At 41.2% G+C, this 13,901-nt stretch overlaps 1 protein-coding gene across 1 annotated transcript in view; it reads left to right on the forward strand.

Moving 5' to 3' along the window:
* Positions 1-13,901, forward strand: part of LOC126277990 (transmembrane protein 62-like) — a 69,252-nt gene that overhangs the window by 8,876 nt on the left and 46,475 nt on the right. Inside the window, exons 4-5 of the mRNA XM_049977656.1 lie at positions 1,857-2,071; positions 2,376-2,614. Coding sequence (XP_049833613.1) covers positions 1,857-2,071; positions 2,376-2,614 — 454 coding nt within the window. The remainder of the gene's footprint in view (positions 1-1,856; positions 2,072-2,375; positions 2,615-13,901) is intronic.

A 13,901-nucleotide genomic window follows, 5' to 3' on the forward strand; every position in this document is an offset into this window, starting at 1 on the left:
TGGTCGAAGTAGAGAGGATATAAAATGTAGACTGGCAATGGCAAGGAAGGCGTTTCTGAAGAAGAAAAATTTGTTAACATCGAGTATAGATTTAAGTGTCAGGAAGTCTTTTCTGAAAGTATTTGTATGGAGTGTAGCCATGTATGGAAGTGAAACATGGATGATAAATATTTTGGGCAAGAAGAGAATAGAAGCTTTCGAAATGTGGTGCTATAGAAGAATGCTGAAGATAAGTTGGGTAGATCGCACAACTAATGAGGAAGTATTGAATAGGATTGGGGAGAAGAGAAGTTTGTGGCACAACTTGACCAGAAGAAGGGATCGGTTGGTAGGACATGTTCTGAGGCATCAAGGGATCACCAATTTAGTATTGGAGGGCAGCGTGGAGGGTAAAAATTGTAGAGGGTGACCAAGAGATGAATACACTAAGCATATTCAGAAGGATGTGGGTTGCAGTAGGTACTGGGAGATGAAGAAGCTTGCACAGGATAGAGTAGCATGGAGAGCTGCATCAAACCAGTCTCAGGACTGAAGACCACAACAACAAATCAGCAGGTGTGAGTAAGAGTTCTTGAACCAAGTTGAAGTGACTCAGCTTCCTTCTAGCCGAAAGCGACATTTTCTGTATTTTCCTTTTCAGTTTTCTCTGGACAAATATGAATAACATCAGTAGCCAAATTAACTGATTCCTCCTCAGTCGTAATCTTAGCCATTTATTGAGAAGATTTCACCGTCACAAAATCACTGTGAACCAGCAGCGTGACTCAGTGTAGCCCATTTGCGAGTGTTGTTTAATTTGGAATCAGAATAAATTCACTGTTCCTGTATAGTGGTGTTTAGTTTCATGCCCCACTGGTTTATCTCTTTCTCTCATTCAGAGAAAATTCTTATTTTTAAGCATTCTTTTTGCTATCATCATATACACTGGCTTCTTCATATTTGTTTTTAATTCATGGGGAAGTAGTGTAGTTTAAGTGAACTATTCATGCCCAAATGCAATTTACTAATCTTTCGCCAACTAAATGATGATGGATGTCCGTCTTGTGTAAATTTCCATATCTTGATTTTGGCCCACTAGAAGTATAATGAAATTGCAAAATAGTTCACACCATGAATTATTACTGCTATTTTTAAGCATATGTGTTGTATAGAGGTCTGCCTCATACTTGATTAGTCAGTGTGATTTACAACCATACAGAGGACGTAGGTTTAATTCCTGGTAATGCCAGGCATTTTTCCTTGATGGGAGGACTGAAACAGGGTTTACTCAGCTTTGTGATCCTGATTGAGAAGCTGCTTGAATGAGAACTAGTGGCTCTGAGATCTAGAAAGCCAACATTTGCTGAAAAAGGCCCCTCCTTTCCTCCCCCAAATTGCATCAAAATTACTTCACTTGTAAATTATAGATTGGAGCAATCAGATGTCCTTTTTAAATTTTATTGTGCAGATCTAGATTTCAGCTAGCCTCTAGCCAAAATCTAGATCTGCACAATAAAATTTAAAAAGGACGACTTATCGCTGCAATCTGTAATGTACAAGTCAATATAGCACTAAGTGCAACAGCTTTCTGAATGGAAGGTAACCTGAAAACGACTTCATATGGCAGAGGATGACAAAGTGTCTGGTCAACGTTGTGCAGTCCTGTGAGCTTGATTGTGGAATGCTTTTGTTTGTTATTTTATTTATTTGTTTTGATGAAGAGATCTTGGCCTAATTTCAGAGCACTTAACATATTTGCCACATTTCACTTAAGAATGTTACATACATCAACTATGTCTGTTACTTAAATAGTCACCTCAGTATAGTTCTTTCAGAGCTATGAGTTTCATATTTCAAATAATATACATCTGTTACAGATAATTTTAATGTCCCAGGCATACAGTCAGCTAGAAATTATTATCGGAACTATTCAGTACAAGGACCAGCACACCCAAAGTCTTACTTATACAGACTGAGGCACAATGGAGACACATATTCATTTATAGCAATGGATGCATGCCTCGATCCTGGTCCCCGACGTCCTTTCAACTTCATCGGTGTGCTGTCTGCCGAGGAGATATCACATGTTAAGGTTAGCTATGGTTTTTGTAAAATTGCATTTTAAGCATATAACTGTTTCAATTTGGATCAGAACCATTTTTCATTCTTCGTTTCAAGTATTGTGAGTAAAAGATCTTTCAGAACAGAAACATTAATGACATATAAAATTAACTGGGGTGCTACATCTGTATTGAACTAATATTATATGTATTGCATGTTTGTTATTAATAGTCAGAAAAGAATTTTAAGTGGTAGATTGGCATTACATTTTTAATTTCAGGAAACTTTCTGATAATATCTTTACATATTTCTCATTTCACATCCCACTGCAACAGGGATTGGCAGAGGAAGCATCCGCTACTAGTGATGCGGTGATATGGTTTGGTCATTATCCAACATCCTGCATTTTAGCACCATCTCCAGGTGCGCGAGCATTGATTGGGGGACCACCTCAATCTGTGGCGTATCTCTGTGGTCATTTCCATATGTTGGGAGGTGTTGTTCCAAACATGTACACAATACAAAATGATGGCTTTCTAGAACTTGAACTTGCTGACTGGAAAGATAATCGCATGTAGGTATCCCAAAGTACTGAGAAATATTGTGTGCAGAGTCATTTGTACAATATTTGTAGTACCTCTCGTACTACTTAAACTATAATATTTGTTCATAGTTCATTAAGTGTAAAGAATTTACTGAAATGTATTGTTGCTGTAGTGTGGCACTCACCTCCATGCTGGTATACATTTGTTTATGTTAGCACAAGAGTTGGCTTATAACAAGCAACAGCAATCCAAAAATCATATGATAAAATATTAAATACAGGTGTAGAAAAGAAACTTGTTTGTGAATTCTGTTTGTTTCACTTATCCTTGTTTTTAACTTTCAAGCACATGAACAATGTCTGCAAGAATTTTGTTGCTCATAAACAAATGGTCTTACCTGCCATGTCAAAACATAGTTTGATATTTTTTAAGATAGTAAATTTTGCAAACAGAATTTTAGAGGTTCCTATGGCACGGGAGTTACTCATAAAAACAGGTAAATATATTTTCACACAATTTATGCTTTAAGAAACTATTTTACATGCAGCTTGAATTTTCATGCTATGCAACTCCAAGCGACTACATTATACTGGCGTTGTAGCTTAACTAAGGCGAGGGATTGTGTTGGGTTGAGTGGGAAGAAAGGTGTCAAGGAGAGAGGAAAGGGTGGCTGGCAAACGTGAAGGGAGACACAGCAAGCAGATGGAATAGGAATGTGGCATCAGTAAGCCAACCCTGGAGCAGCTGAGGAGTTGGATGTATCACACTGTGTACAGTGGAATGGAGGAGTGGATTGTAAGGATGATTTAGAAACAGGAAGGGAGCATGAGAGAGAGAGAGAGAGAGAGAGAGAGAGAGAGAGAGAGAGAGAGAGAGAGAGAGAGACTGCAGAGAGGAGGGTGAGAATGTAGAGAAGTGACGTTTGGGGTGTGGGGAAGGGTGGGGGTGGAGGGGCAGATCAAGAGCTCCCCCCCCCCCCCCCCCCCACCACCACCACCACCACCACCACCAGTCTACTCATTGTCCACTCACATCTTCCTCTCCATGTTCGCCCTCTTCCCCCATTCTGTCTCCTTCCCAATTCACTTAATTGTGAGTTACATGCAGCTCCCCCTGCCCAGTGCAAGAGCGAGCTTATCTCTACCACATTCCTATCGTATCTACTTGTCAGATATGCAGTGAGTGTTTCCATATCATGAACTATTGAAACAAGAGTGTAAAAACAACAAACTCAAAATACTCAATGCAAATTTGTGTCAAATTTTTATTAGTAGAGTGGAAAAGTGTCTGCTAACCTACGTCCAGGTGGAAGGAAACACAAATTTTGGAAGGACAAGTCAATAACCGTAAGCAATGTTTTGTTCATGTAAATCGAGTTATTTCAAAAATTCTGCACAATGTAAAATTATGATTCAATTTTTTTTTTTTAATTTCTCAATATGACTTTACAGGTCTTCAGTGTAATCTCCAAAGTTCTCATTAATAGCGTCTCATAATTTCAGCATGTCTTGTATTCCCATTAGGATGCATCTTCATTGATATCTTTTATTGTGTTGGTCACTGCATCAGAAGCCTCTTCAGTGGTTTGATAAATTTCCTTTGGAGTGGTTTCTTGAGTTTGGAAACATCAAAGTCTAGTTGGGCTATTTGGGCCATTTCAGGACTGTAGGATGGATGGGGAATGTTTTCTCATCCATAATTCTGCGAAACTGTTCATATTTCCTGAGCAACATGCAATTGTATGTGGTAATGAAGAATAAGCACTCCAACTGGAAAGTGTAGGACCTTCTTGTGGTGCAAAACATTTCACAGAAAATCCACATAGTATTATTCCGTTACAGTGGTGCCCTGGAGCACTTTATCTGTTGCTATCACTCTATTCTCGTTGTAAACCACAGTTATCACCATCTTGTCTTTCACTGATGGTGATGGCATTTTTTGGGCTGCAGAGAATCAGAATGTTTTCAATTCTCGCTCAATGTCTCACATCCTGTTTTCATCCCTGGCAACTGTCCGATTTAACAACTGATCTTCCTCTGTCTCATAGCATTTAAGCAATTGTGTGATTCTTGTGCAATTTGCTTCATTCAGATGATAAGGAAGCCATTTTGCAGTGACATTTCTTTTCTGTAGTTTCTCAGTAAGATTCTGAACATCAAACACACATTTGCTTCATTTTTAATTTCTTCACATTTTTTGTCGATCTCCTTGCAAAACATGGTCAGTAATGATGAGGAATTAAATAAATAGGAAGGGCATGTAAGTTAAGATGAAATGGCTGCATGAAAAATGTGAAGAAATAGAAAAATAAATGATTGTCGGTAGGACTGACTCAGCATACAGGAAAGTCAAAACAACCTTCGGTGACATTAAAAGCAAAGGTGATAACATTAAGAGTGCAATGAGAATTCCACTGTTAAATGCAAATGAAAGAGTGATAGGTGGAAAGAATACATTGAAAGCCTCTATGAGGGGGAAGATTTGTTTGTTGTGATAGAAGAAGAAAAGAAGTTGATTTAGAAGAGATGGGGGACCTGGTATTAGAATCAGAATTTAAAAGAGCTTTGGAGGACTTACGGTCATATAAGGCAGAAGGGATAGATAACATTCCATCGGAATTTCTAACATCATTAGGGAAAGTGGCAACAAAACGACTATTCATGTTGGTGTGTAGAATATATGAGTCTGGTGACATACCATCTGACTTTCGGAAAAGCATCACCCACACAATTCCGAAGACGGCAAGAGCTGACAAGTGCGAGAATTATCGCACAATCAGCTTAGCAGCTCATGCATCCAAGTTGCTGACAAAAATAACATACAGAAGAATGGAAAAGAAAATTGCGAATGCGCTAGGTGACGATCAGTTCGGCTTTAGGAAAAGTAAAGTCACGAGAGAGGCCATTCTGACGTTACGGCTAATAATGGAAGCAAGGCTAAAGAAAAATCAAGACACGTTCATAGGATTTGTCGACCTGGAAAAAGCGTTCAACAATGTAAAATGGTGCAAGATGTTCGAAATTCTGAGAAAAACTGGGGTAAGCTGTAGGGAGAGACGGGTCATATACAATATGTACAACAGCCAAGATGGAATAATAAGAGTGGACGACCAAGAACAAAGTGCTCATATTAAAAAGGGTGTAAGACAAGCATGTAGTCTTTCACCCTTACTGTTAAATCTGTGCATCAAGAAAGCAATGATGAAAATAAAAGAAAGGTTCAGGAGTGTAATTAAAATTCAAGGTGAAAGGATATCAATGATATGATTCGCTGATGACATTGCTATCCTGAGTGAAAGCGAAGAAAAATCAAACGATCTGCTGAACGGAATGAACAGTCTAATGAGAACAGAGTATGGATTGATAGTAAATCGAAGAAAGACGGAGGTAATGAGAAGTAGTAGAAACGACAACAGCGAGTAACTTAATATTAGGATCTATGGTCACGAAGTAGATGAAGTTAAGGAATTCTGATACCTAGACAGTAAAATAACAAGAAGTGATGGGCAGAGCAAGGAGGACATCATAAGCAGACTAACAATGACAAGGAGGGCATTCCTGGCCAAGAGAAGTCTACTCATACCAAATATCGACCTTAATTTGAGAAATAAATTTCTGAAAATGTACATCTGGAGCACAGCATTATATGGTAGTGAAACATGGACTGTGGGAAAACCAGAACAGAAGAGAATTGAAGCATTGGAGATGTGGTGCTACAGATGAATGTTGAAAATTAGGTGGACTGATAAGGTAAGGAATGAGGAGATTCTGTGCAGAATCGGAGAGGAAAGGAATATGTAGATCACACTGATAAGGAGAAGGGACAGGATGACAGGACATCTACTAAGACATAAGGGAATGACTTCCATGGTACTTGAGGGAGCTGTAGAAGGCAAAAAGTGTAGAGAAGACAGAGATTGGAATACATCCAGCAAATAATAGAGGATGTAAGTTGCAAGTGATTCTCTGAGATGAAGAGGTTAGCACAGGAGAGGAATTTGTGGCGGGCCACATCAAACCAGTCAGAAGACTGATTGCACCCACCCACCCCTCCAAAAAAAAAAGTGGAAGCATTGTCTGTTGCAGTTATTGGCCACCCAATCCATCGGTACTTGAGTGGCCTTTGCATTTATGGGAATTCCACTATAACACTATACTTTGATCCAGTACACTATTCCTGCACAGTTCGCCTAGAGCGTTGTGAGTTTTGGTAGGTGTTATCCCTTCAAAATTCAGTTTTGATATAAGACTGCTGGTCACTAGCTAAGATTTGACTTGAGTCATTTCTTCCCTCCATTTCAAATTAGAACATCTCACTCGAAACAAGAATTATTACTAAATATACATGGTGGTAGCTGAAAATGTGGTTCACAACTTACATTTTTCACATGGGTATCATTCAGTAGTTCCACAGTTACAGACGCTCGTGCACTTTGTGCAGAAGTTTTGAAGTGGCCTTCGCATATCAAGAAAAGTGAAGTACCATATTTAAAAGCAAAGTAGTGTTTTTTTGCAAATGGTATTGTGGCTGCCTTTGGCTGTAAATTTATTTGTTTGTAAAAGCCAGTATTGTAATTTTGGATGTGTGGCCATTATCAAGTGGAATACTGCAAAATTGTGCTTTAGCACACGTCAAAACCAAAATATGACATATGTGCATATGGGCATGTGTACAAGTCGGACATTTTTTAGGCTTTGACATGTGCTAAAGCACAGTTTTACAGTATTCCACTTAATAATACCCACACGGCTGAAATAACAATAGTGGCTTTTTACATAAATAAATAAATTTACTGTCAGAGGTGACCATGATGTCATCCACAAAATTTTATGTGGCTGTGAACCCCAGCTGTGCGAATTTAATCAATACTGCATTACACCAGAAAAAAAATCCACTTAAGATCCCTTTAATATACAAGAAGAAGTAAGTCTGGAACATAAATAACTACTGAATTGCAGTCAGAAAATGTTGTTTGAATTTATGAAATGAATATTTATATACTTACTGCAAAAAATGACCTCTCCTAAAAACTAGTTGATTATAAACAAATTTTGTGCAGTATCAGATGCTTCACTTCCTAGTTTCTTGTTTGAAAACAACTTCTGTTTTTAAATTTTCAGTTGGCCACATTCTTATGACATCTGTTATAGTAATCAAAACTAATGAACTTTTCATTTCATTTTCTGGTCTTCTGGCTCACTAATTTCCTGTGGCATGTGCAACTTGCTGGCTATATATTACTTTGCCAAATGTATTATAGAACCAAGTATGTCCACAAATTATGCATAAAAATAGTACACAACAAATTATATCAGATTATATATTAGTACTCATATGTAATCCATATCACTAAAGAATACAAACACAGTAATTTTCTTAATGAAATTTGTTGTAAATAATGTATTCTTCTTTCTCAACCACCATCCATTTCACAAATTCAATACAAGGAGTAAGAGAAAATTTGATAAAAGTACTTACATTAACCTCAAAATGTGCCACAATTCAAAAAGAAAATTTTTTGAATTATTATACACACTGAAGAAGTAATTAGCAGAAAAATGGAAAGGCAGCTTCAACAGCACAATGGGTGAAAACAAAATACATTGGAACTTTACCAGCACTACATAAAAAGCCTGTAAATCTTCAGGCTTTTCCGGCAATCTAATGACATCTTGGGTTGTCGGGTGTTCTGCCGGATATCAGCGTTGTACTTGCATGATATTTTGGTCACATAGCTCGTAACCTTCATCAGGTGCGACCTGAGACTGCTCCTCGAGTGGACCTGGTACAGTATTTATGCCTATGGCCTTCCCCCTCCACCAATGGCTGCAGGCGCTTCCTCTGTGGTCTGCGCCCATTCCCTGCGACCTGTTGGAGCGTTGCTGCTCCGTTTTCCGTCCGCTGCGGTTCTAGGTGTTCCCTCTGCGGTCCGCGCCCACCAAACCCACTCCTGGGAGTTTCATCTACGGTCTGGGGTACCAAGTGTTCCCCCTGCAGTCCGCACCCGCTCACCACGACCTGTTGGAGCGTTGCCCAAGATAAAAAGCCTGTTAAGTAAGAAAGATGAGCTTCTTATATCACAAAAGGAAAAGGAAAAATGTTGAGATATTCTCACAGATTAGCTATGCATAACAATATATCATTCAGAAGGCACAGAAATTGAACAGATGCATCTTCATTGATACAAGTTATTGTCCCATTACTGTAGACACAATATAAGGGAGGCTGTGTTTACAGAAAATGTGGAATGATGTCTCAGGGCAGAGCCTTTAATGTAAATTGCATGAACTGCTCTTTGAGTGCAGTACTTTGGTACAGATTTAAAAATATACAGTATTATGATCTGGCTGCATACGGATGCCACAACAGGAAATATTTTAAACTTTTAGGTAGAGTATAATACTGACTCAGTAACACTATTGAAGGAGACTTTACTCATCAGTCAGTGGGAATAGTTTACTTTGGATTCACAATTCCGAATCTCTGCCAGTGGATGTCTCAATAGAGGAAGACGAACTGGCATGGGTAGAACAGCGGAAATGTGGGCGAATTATCTTGCTGAACTGTCAAGTAAACCGTATCGTCTATTCAGCTGATAGGGCCATGTTGTTGTCGTTCAGCAGTGTAGATTTATTTGCAGCTGTCCAAAATTTGAAGCCTTGCACTTAGCCAGAGAGATTTCCTTTGATGAGCTTTGTCGGTTGCTTTGCTGTATTTCAGCCATTGAACCTATGTGGTATCAGACGGTTACAGCTTAAGTAGCACCTGCCATGTAGGGCACATGTTGTGTCACATGGGTAGACCTGCTGATGTCAGTGTTTAGTTGCAAGTGGCAGTAAGCGGAGCAGTCTGGTGGTCCTGCAGAGTTAGGCCGTCGCAGACCTAGCCTGGTGCTCGTGCTGAGAGTTGCCATGTGTTCAGTCACTGGCCACCCATGCCAGCTAGGTGCTGAATTATTGTCATGTACATATTCCCGTGTGTGTAGGCACTCTACTTCCCATAGTTAAATTCATACTGTGAGTTGGTTCCATTCACAGGGTTCTGTTCCCCAGTTGTCACCTAGTCACCAGCGCACCAGTTGTGTCGAGTTGCAGCATTGTCATGCTTTCTGCAGATGCTAAAGTGGCGATAAAGGACAATCTTATGTGTGTGATGCCCCTGTTCCCTGTCCCCCTCCCCCCCCCCCCCCCCCCTATGGGGGGAGGGGGACATTTCTGCAATGCTCACAGGAACAGTTGTGCCTATAGAAGCAGTAGCAGCAGATACAGCCTACACTTACCCAGAATGTAGACTTGCTTCATGCTCTTGCACCATGGGGAGGGGGGAGGTGGTCAGTGGCCCAGCTTTCTGCCTCTGAGGCCATTTGCGGCTTCGGAGAGTCTACTGAAATGTGGGAGAATTATCTTACTGAACTGTCAAGTAAACCGTATCGTCTATCCAGCTGATAGGGCCATGTTGTTGTCGTTCAGCAGTGTAGATTTATTTGAAGTTGTCCAAAATTTGAAGCCTTGCACTTAGCCAGAGAAGATTTCCTTTGATGAGCTTTGTCGGTTTCTTATGCTGTATTTCAGCCATTGAACGTATGTGGTATCATACGGTTACAGCTTAAGTAGCATTAAAAGTGCTCTGGGCAGTCGTATGCAGTGTGGATTACATGTTTACAAGGTCTCTGGTACAAGTGTCATTTTGAGCATTCCAAATGTGCTACTGCTTATGCAGACTCACTAATTCAGGATGTGATTGTCAGGTTAGCTCCTAATCGTGAGCTTCAGAGTAAGACATTGACCTTGTGTGACCTTCCTTTAGCCCACATTTCCCGAATTGCGCAATCACATGAGATTATGGCAGTGGCGAGGGACATCCTTTCTGATAATTGGCAGGTGGATGAATGAGGTGAGTGTGGTAAACAGCCATCAGTGCCCAGAGGGATACCCAAGGTGCCTCGCCTCCTTCCGAGTCACCTTGTATTGCTGCTATTGATGATGCTTTTGCAGAGGCATTGTGGCTGGCCTGTCCTCATCCATAGCAAGCTTGGTGAGTTCATGCCGCTCACACTGTATTTATGCCAGTGGTGTTTTTTGGGTCCTCAACATCATTCGCCCATCATTCGTTGGGCGAGCCAGTTATCCTGCCCCCATTGTCATTTGTAATTAAGTTCGCTGTGACTGCCAGCACATGGAGGCCATGTGCATGGTAATAGACCATTTTGGAACTGTTTGTGGCAGTCAATGGGCCATAAGTCAGTCCTTGGATGCCTCAGTGTTCTCACTAGACTCTGGGACTGCGTCTGACACCCCATGCATGTTGCCCTACCATGTTTTTCTGACATTGATTGTGGATGAGTGGCTGGTCAGATTTCAAATAGATCTAGGAGCCTCAGTGGACCTCATTAATTTGGATATGGACAGGACCTTGGGGTATCTGGAGTTGCAATGGTCATTCTGTCAGGTTAAGTCTTACAGTAAAAACTGCATTCTCTTGCAAGGGCAATTTTCCATCTCTCCGCATTACAAAAATGTGGAGCAACAACTTGCTTTGTTAATGGTCAATTCACCATTGGTACAAAATTTCTTTACAGTCAGTGCATTTTCTGTTTTCTGCTTTCAGATTGTAATTGGAGTGCATTTAATGTCTCAGCCCGCTTCCTTTTCATGATTTAGAATCCTTACTGCAGTCCTATAGCCTGCTGTGTGAGAATACCTTAGGCTGGGCGGAAAATTTTGAGACAAATGTTTTTCTTTTGCAGTCTTTTTCAGATAAGATTACGTATTACGCTCAGTTTGTTCTCCAGGCTGCACGTCTGCCAGGCTTTTTATCAGCTTCACCAGAACGACATTAATTTTGTCAAGTGTGAAGGTTCCAATGGGATTTGCAGTTTCTCGAGCAGTGTTTGTGCTCTGCTCCCTGTCTGGCTTTTTTTCCATATAATCCTATGAACATGGCCCATAATACAACCCACTGTGGCACATTTGCCATCCTGTCCCTGCAGAAACAAGACAGTACCAAACATCCCATTGCTTATGCTTCAAAGATGCTTTCCACTACCCAGCGTGTCAGTGCTGATGCACTTTTGCTATGACCAGTGGGGCCCAATCTGAAGTTTGATCAGTAAGAGGCCCTCGTGTTCGCATTGGATGACACCTTGCAGCAAACCCTGTCACGTTTTCTGTTGATAACACAAGAATTTGTGAATGTCACAGCTGCTGACCCGCTTTTCCAGAAAATTGTTTCAGCTGTCCAGATTGGTTGACTGAAGTGTATCTTGCCAGGTACAGATCCAGCATAGCATATGTTTTTTTCTCGTCTGTCCTTGGCTTATCGTTGTCGTGGCGGTTCTCATGCTTGCTGCAAAAGAGCAGTGCTATTGAGTTATTGTCCCCCTGGCATTGTGTTCTCACATTTTCCAGTTGCTGCATGCGTTGCACTGGGTATGACTTGAATGAAGACATTGGTGCAACACCACATCAGCTCACTGGCGATCAATCGCGACATCAGACATCTGGTACAGGCTTCCGCGGCTTGTGCTCAGAATTGGCCCACTCTGCCACACTTGTTCTCTCTTTGCCAGTCCTGGAGCACACTTTGGACAGCGTGCATGTCAATGTGGTTTATGCACTGTCAAATTTCCCATGTGTGGCCAAGCTGTTGTTCATATCATTGACGGCCACTATTCATTTGTTGCCAATTATTTTTGCCATCGACGGATCCCCGAGGACTCTCGTGTCTGTCTATGGTAGACAGTTTGTATCACATGAGTTTGAAGACTTTTGTTATTGCAGTGGTATTCAGCATCTGACTATTACCCTGTTTCACCCTGCTTCTATCTGGGAGAGGGAACACTTTGTGTGTACTTTAAAGACCTGGATGAAGAAGTCCAAGTCTGCCTCTTCTGGCAATGATACAGTGTCAAGTTTTCTTGTTATTAACTGAGTAGGGTGACACAGCTCGAAGGGTGCAGTCCAGTGGTATGTCTGTATGGATGCCAGCCATGGTTTCTCCTGGATTTATTGCCTCCAGGGTCACATGCCACAGATCACTGTAGCCTACCATGTTTCCCTCCCAGGGCCGCCGTTGGGCCCGGTCCTTCGGCGGCAAGCTGGGGTGGCTATTTGGTGTTGTGGTGGGCCACATAGATGACAGTTTTTGTGGGTCACAAAGATCGGCAGTTTTTTGTGGTGGATGTCGGTGGGGAATAGCTGACTCATCATGCCAATCAGTTGTGCCCATAGTCAGTTGGAATGTTGCTATTACGGCCTTCAACTCAATTGGGCAGCAGGATTGATTATGACACTGTTCAGAGAGCTGGCTCTCACTTGCAGCCGTGTGCGTGCTTCTCTGGCTGGCGTTGGGAGGGAGGGGGGGGGGGGGGGGGGGGTCAGCTATAAATACAGCTATTGGCTCCTGGCCATGTGAAAGGGAGGCAATTCCCACATTACTCCCTGCCATTGATTTCACAGCTAATACAGAGGCTTGTTGAAGGGTTGGCCATTGTCCCAGGTACTCATTGTCTCACAGGAGGAGGTGGGAGAATAGCAGCTGCTACTGGGATGCGGTGTTGGCTGAACATTGACTGGAATGGTCAGTGCCCAGAACTTGGCACCCAGCCTACAGCACTGGCACTGGCTTAGATTTTGCCATTTTACGGGAACAAATTATGTTGTACCAGGAAGAGGGAGCTTTCTTTGAAACAGATGTTTATCTTTAATGGAGACTTAAAGATGACCTACAAGCAGTGTTGCAAAATATTTCACAGTGTCATCAAAAAGGTAGTAACCCTGTATATGTTCCAAGAATAAAGAAAACGCAATTTGATGAATTATAAGACATAGAATGAATATACTGAGCAAGGCAAATTGTACTAAGTTGATAGTAATAGTTGGATGGGTAGTGTTAAATTCTTATCATTGGCCACAAAATTCCATGAATTCTTCCTAACAGTGTCCGAAAATGCAGGTGCAGACATGGACCTTTGAAAGTTGTTACATTCGATGTACTTAGTCATTGTATACTTCACCACCAAGACATCAGTTTTACATATCATCTGTTAGATCAGAAAAATCATTAGATTGATGAAAAGCAGGTACCTCATAGTTATTTGGTATTTCTCGTGCTGACCTGCTACTGCATATGATTTCCTTTATGTTTCTTGAAAGACTGTGACCCTCCATTGTAGACCCTCGTCCCTCCTTCCCACGTTCTCGAAATATTTGTGAGAGGGTAGCTTCCACAGAGTATTGAACTACCTTTCTGACAATAACAGCAGCTCAAATTCATTTCTAGTAGAACTACCATTTTCTGTGATCTTTCCAAGGCCTC

Source organism: Schistocerca gregaria, chromosome 6 (assembly GCF_023897955.1).
Source record: "Schistocerca gregaria isolate iqSchGreg1 chromosome 6, iqSchGreg1.2, whole genome shotgun sequence".
Classification (NCBI taxonomy): Eukaryota; Metazoa; Arthropoda; class Insecta; order Orthoptera; family Acrididae; genus Schistocerca; species Schistocerca gregaria.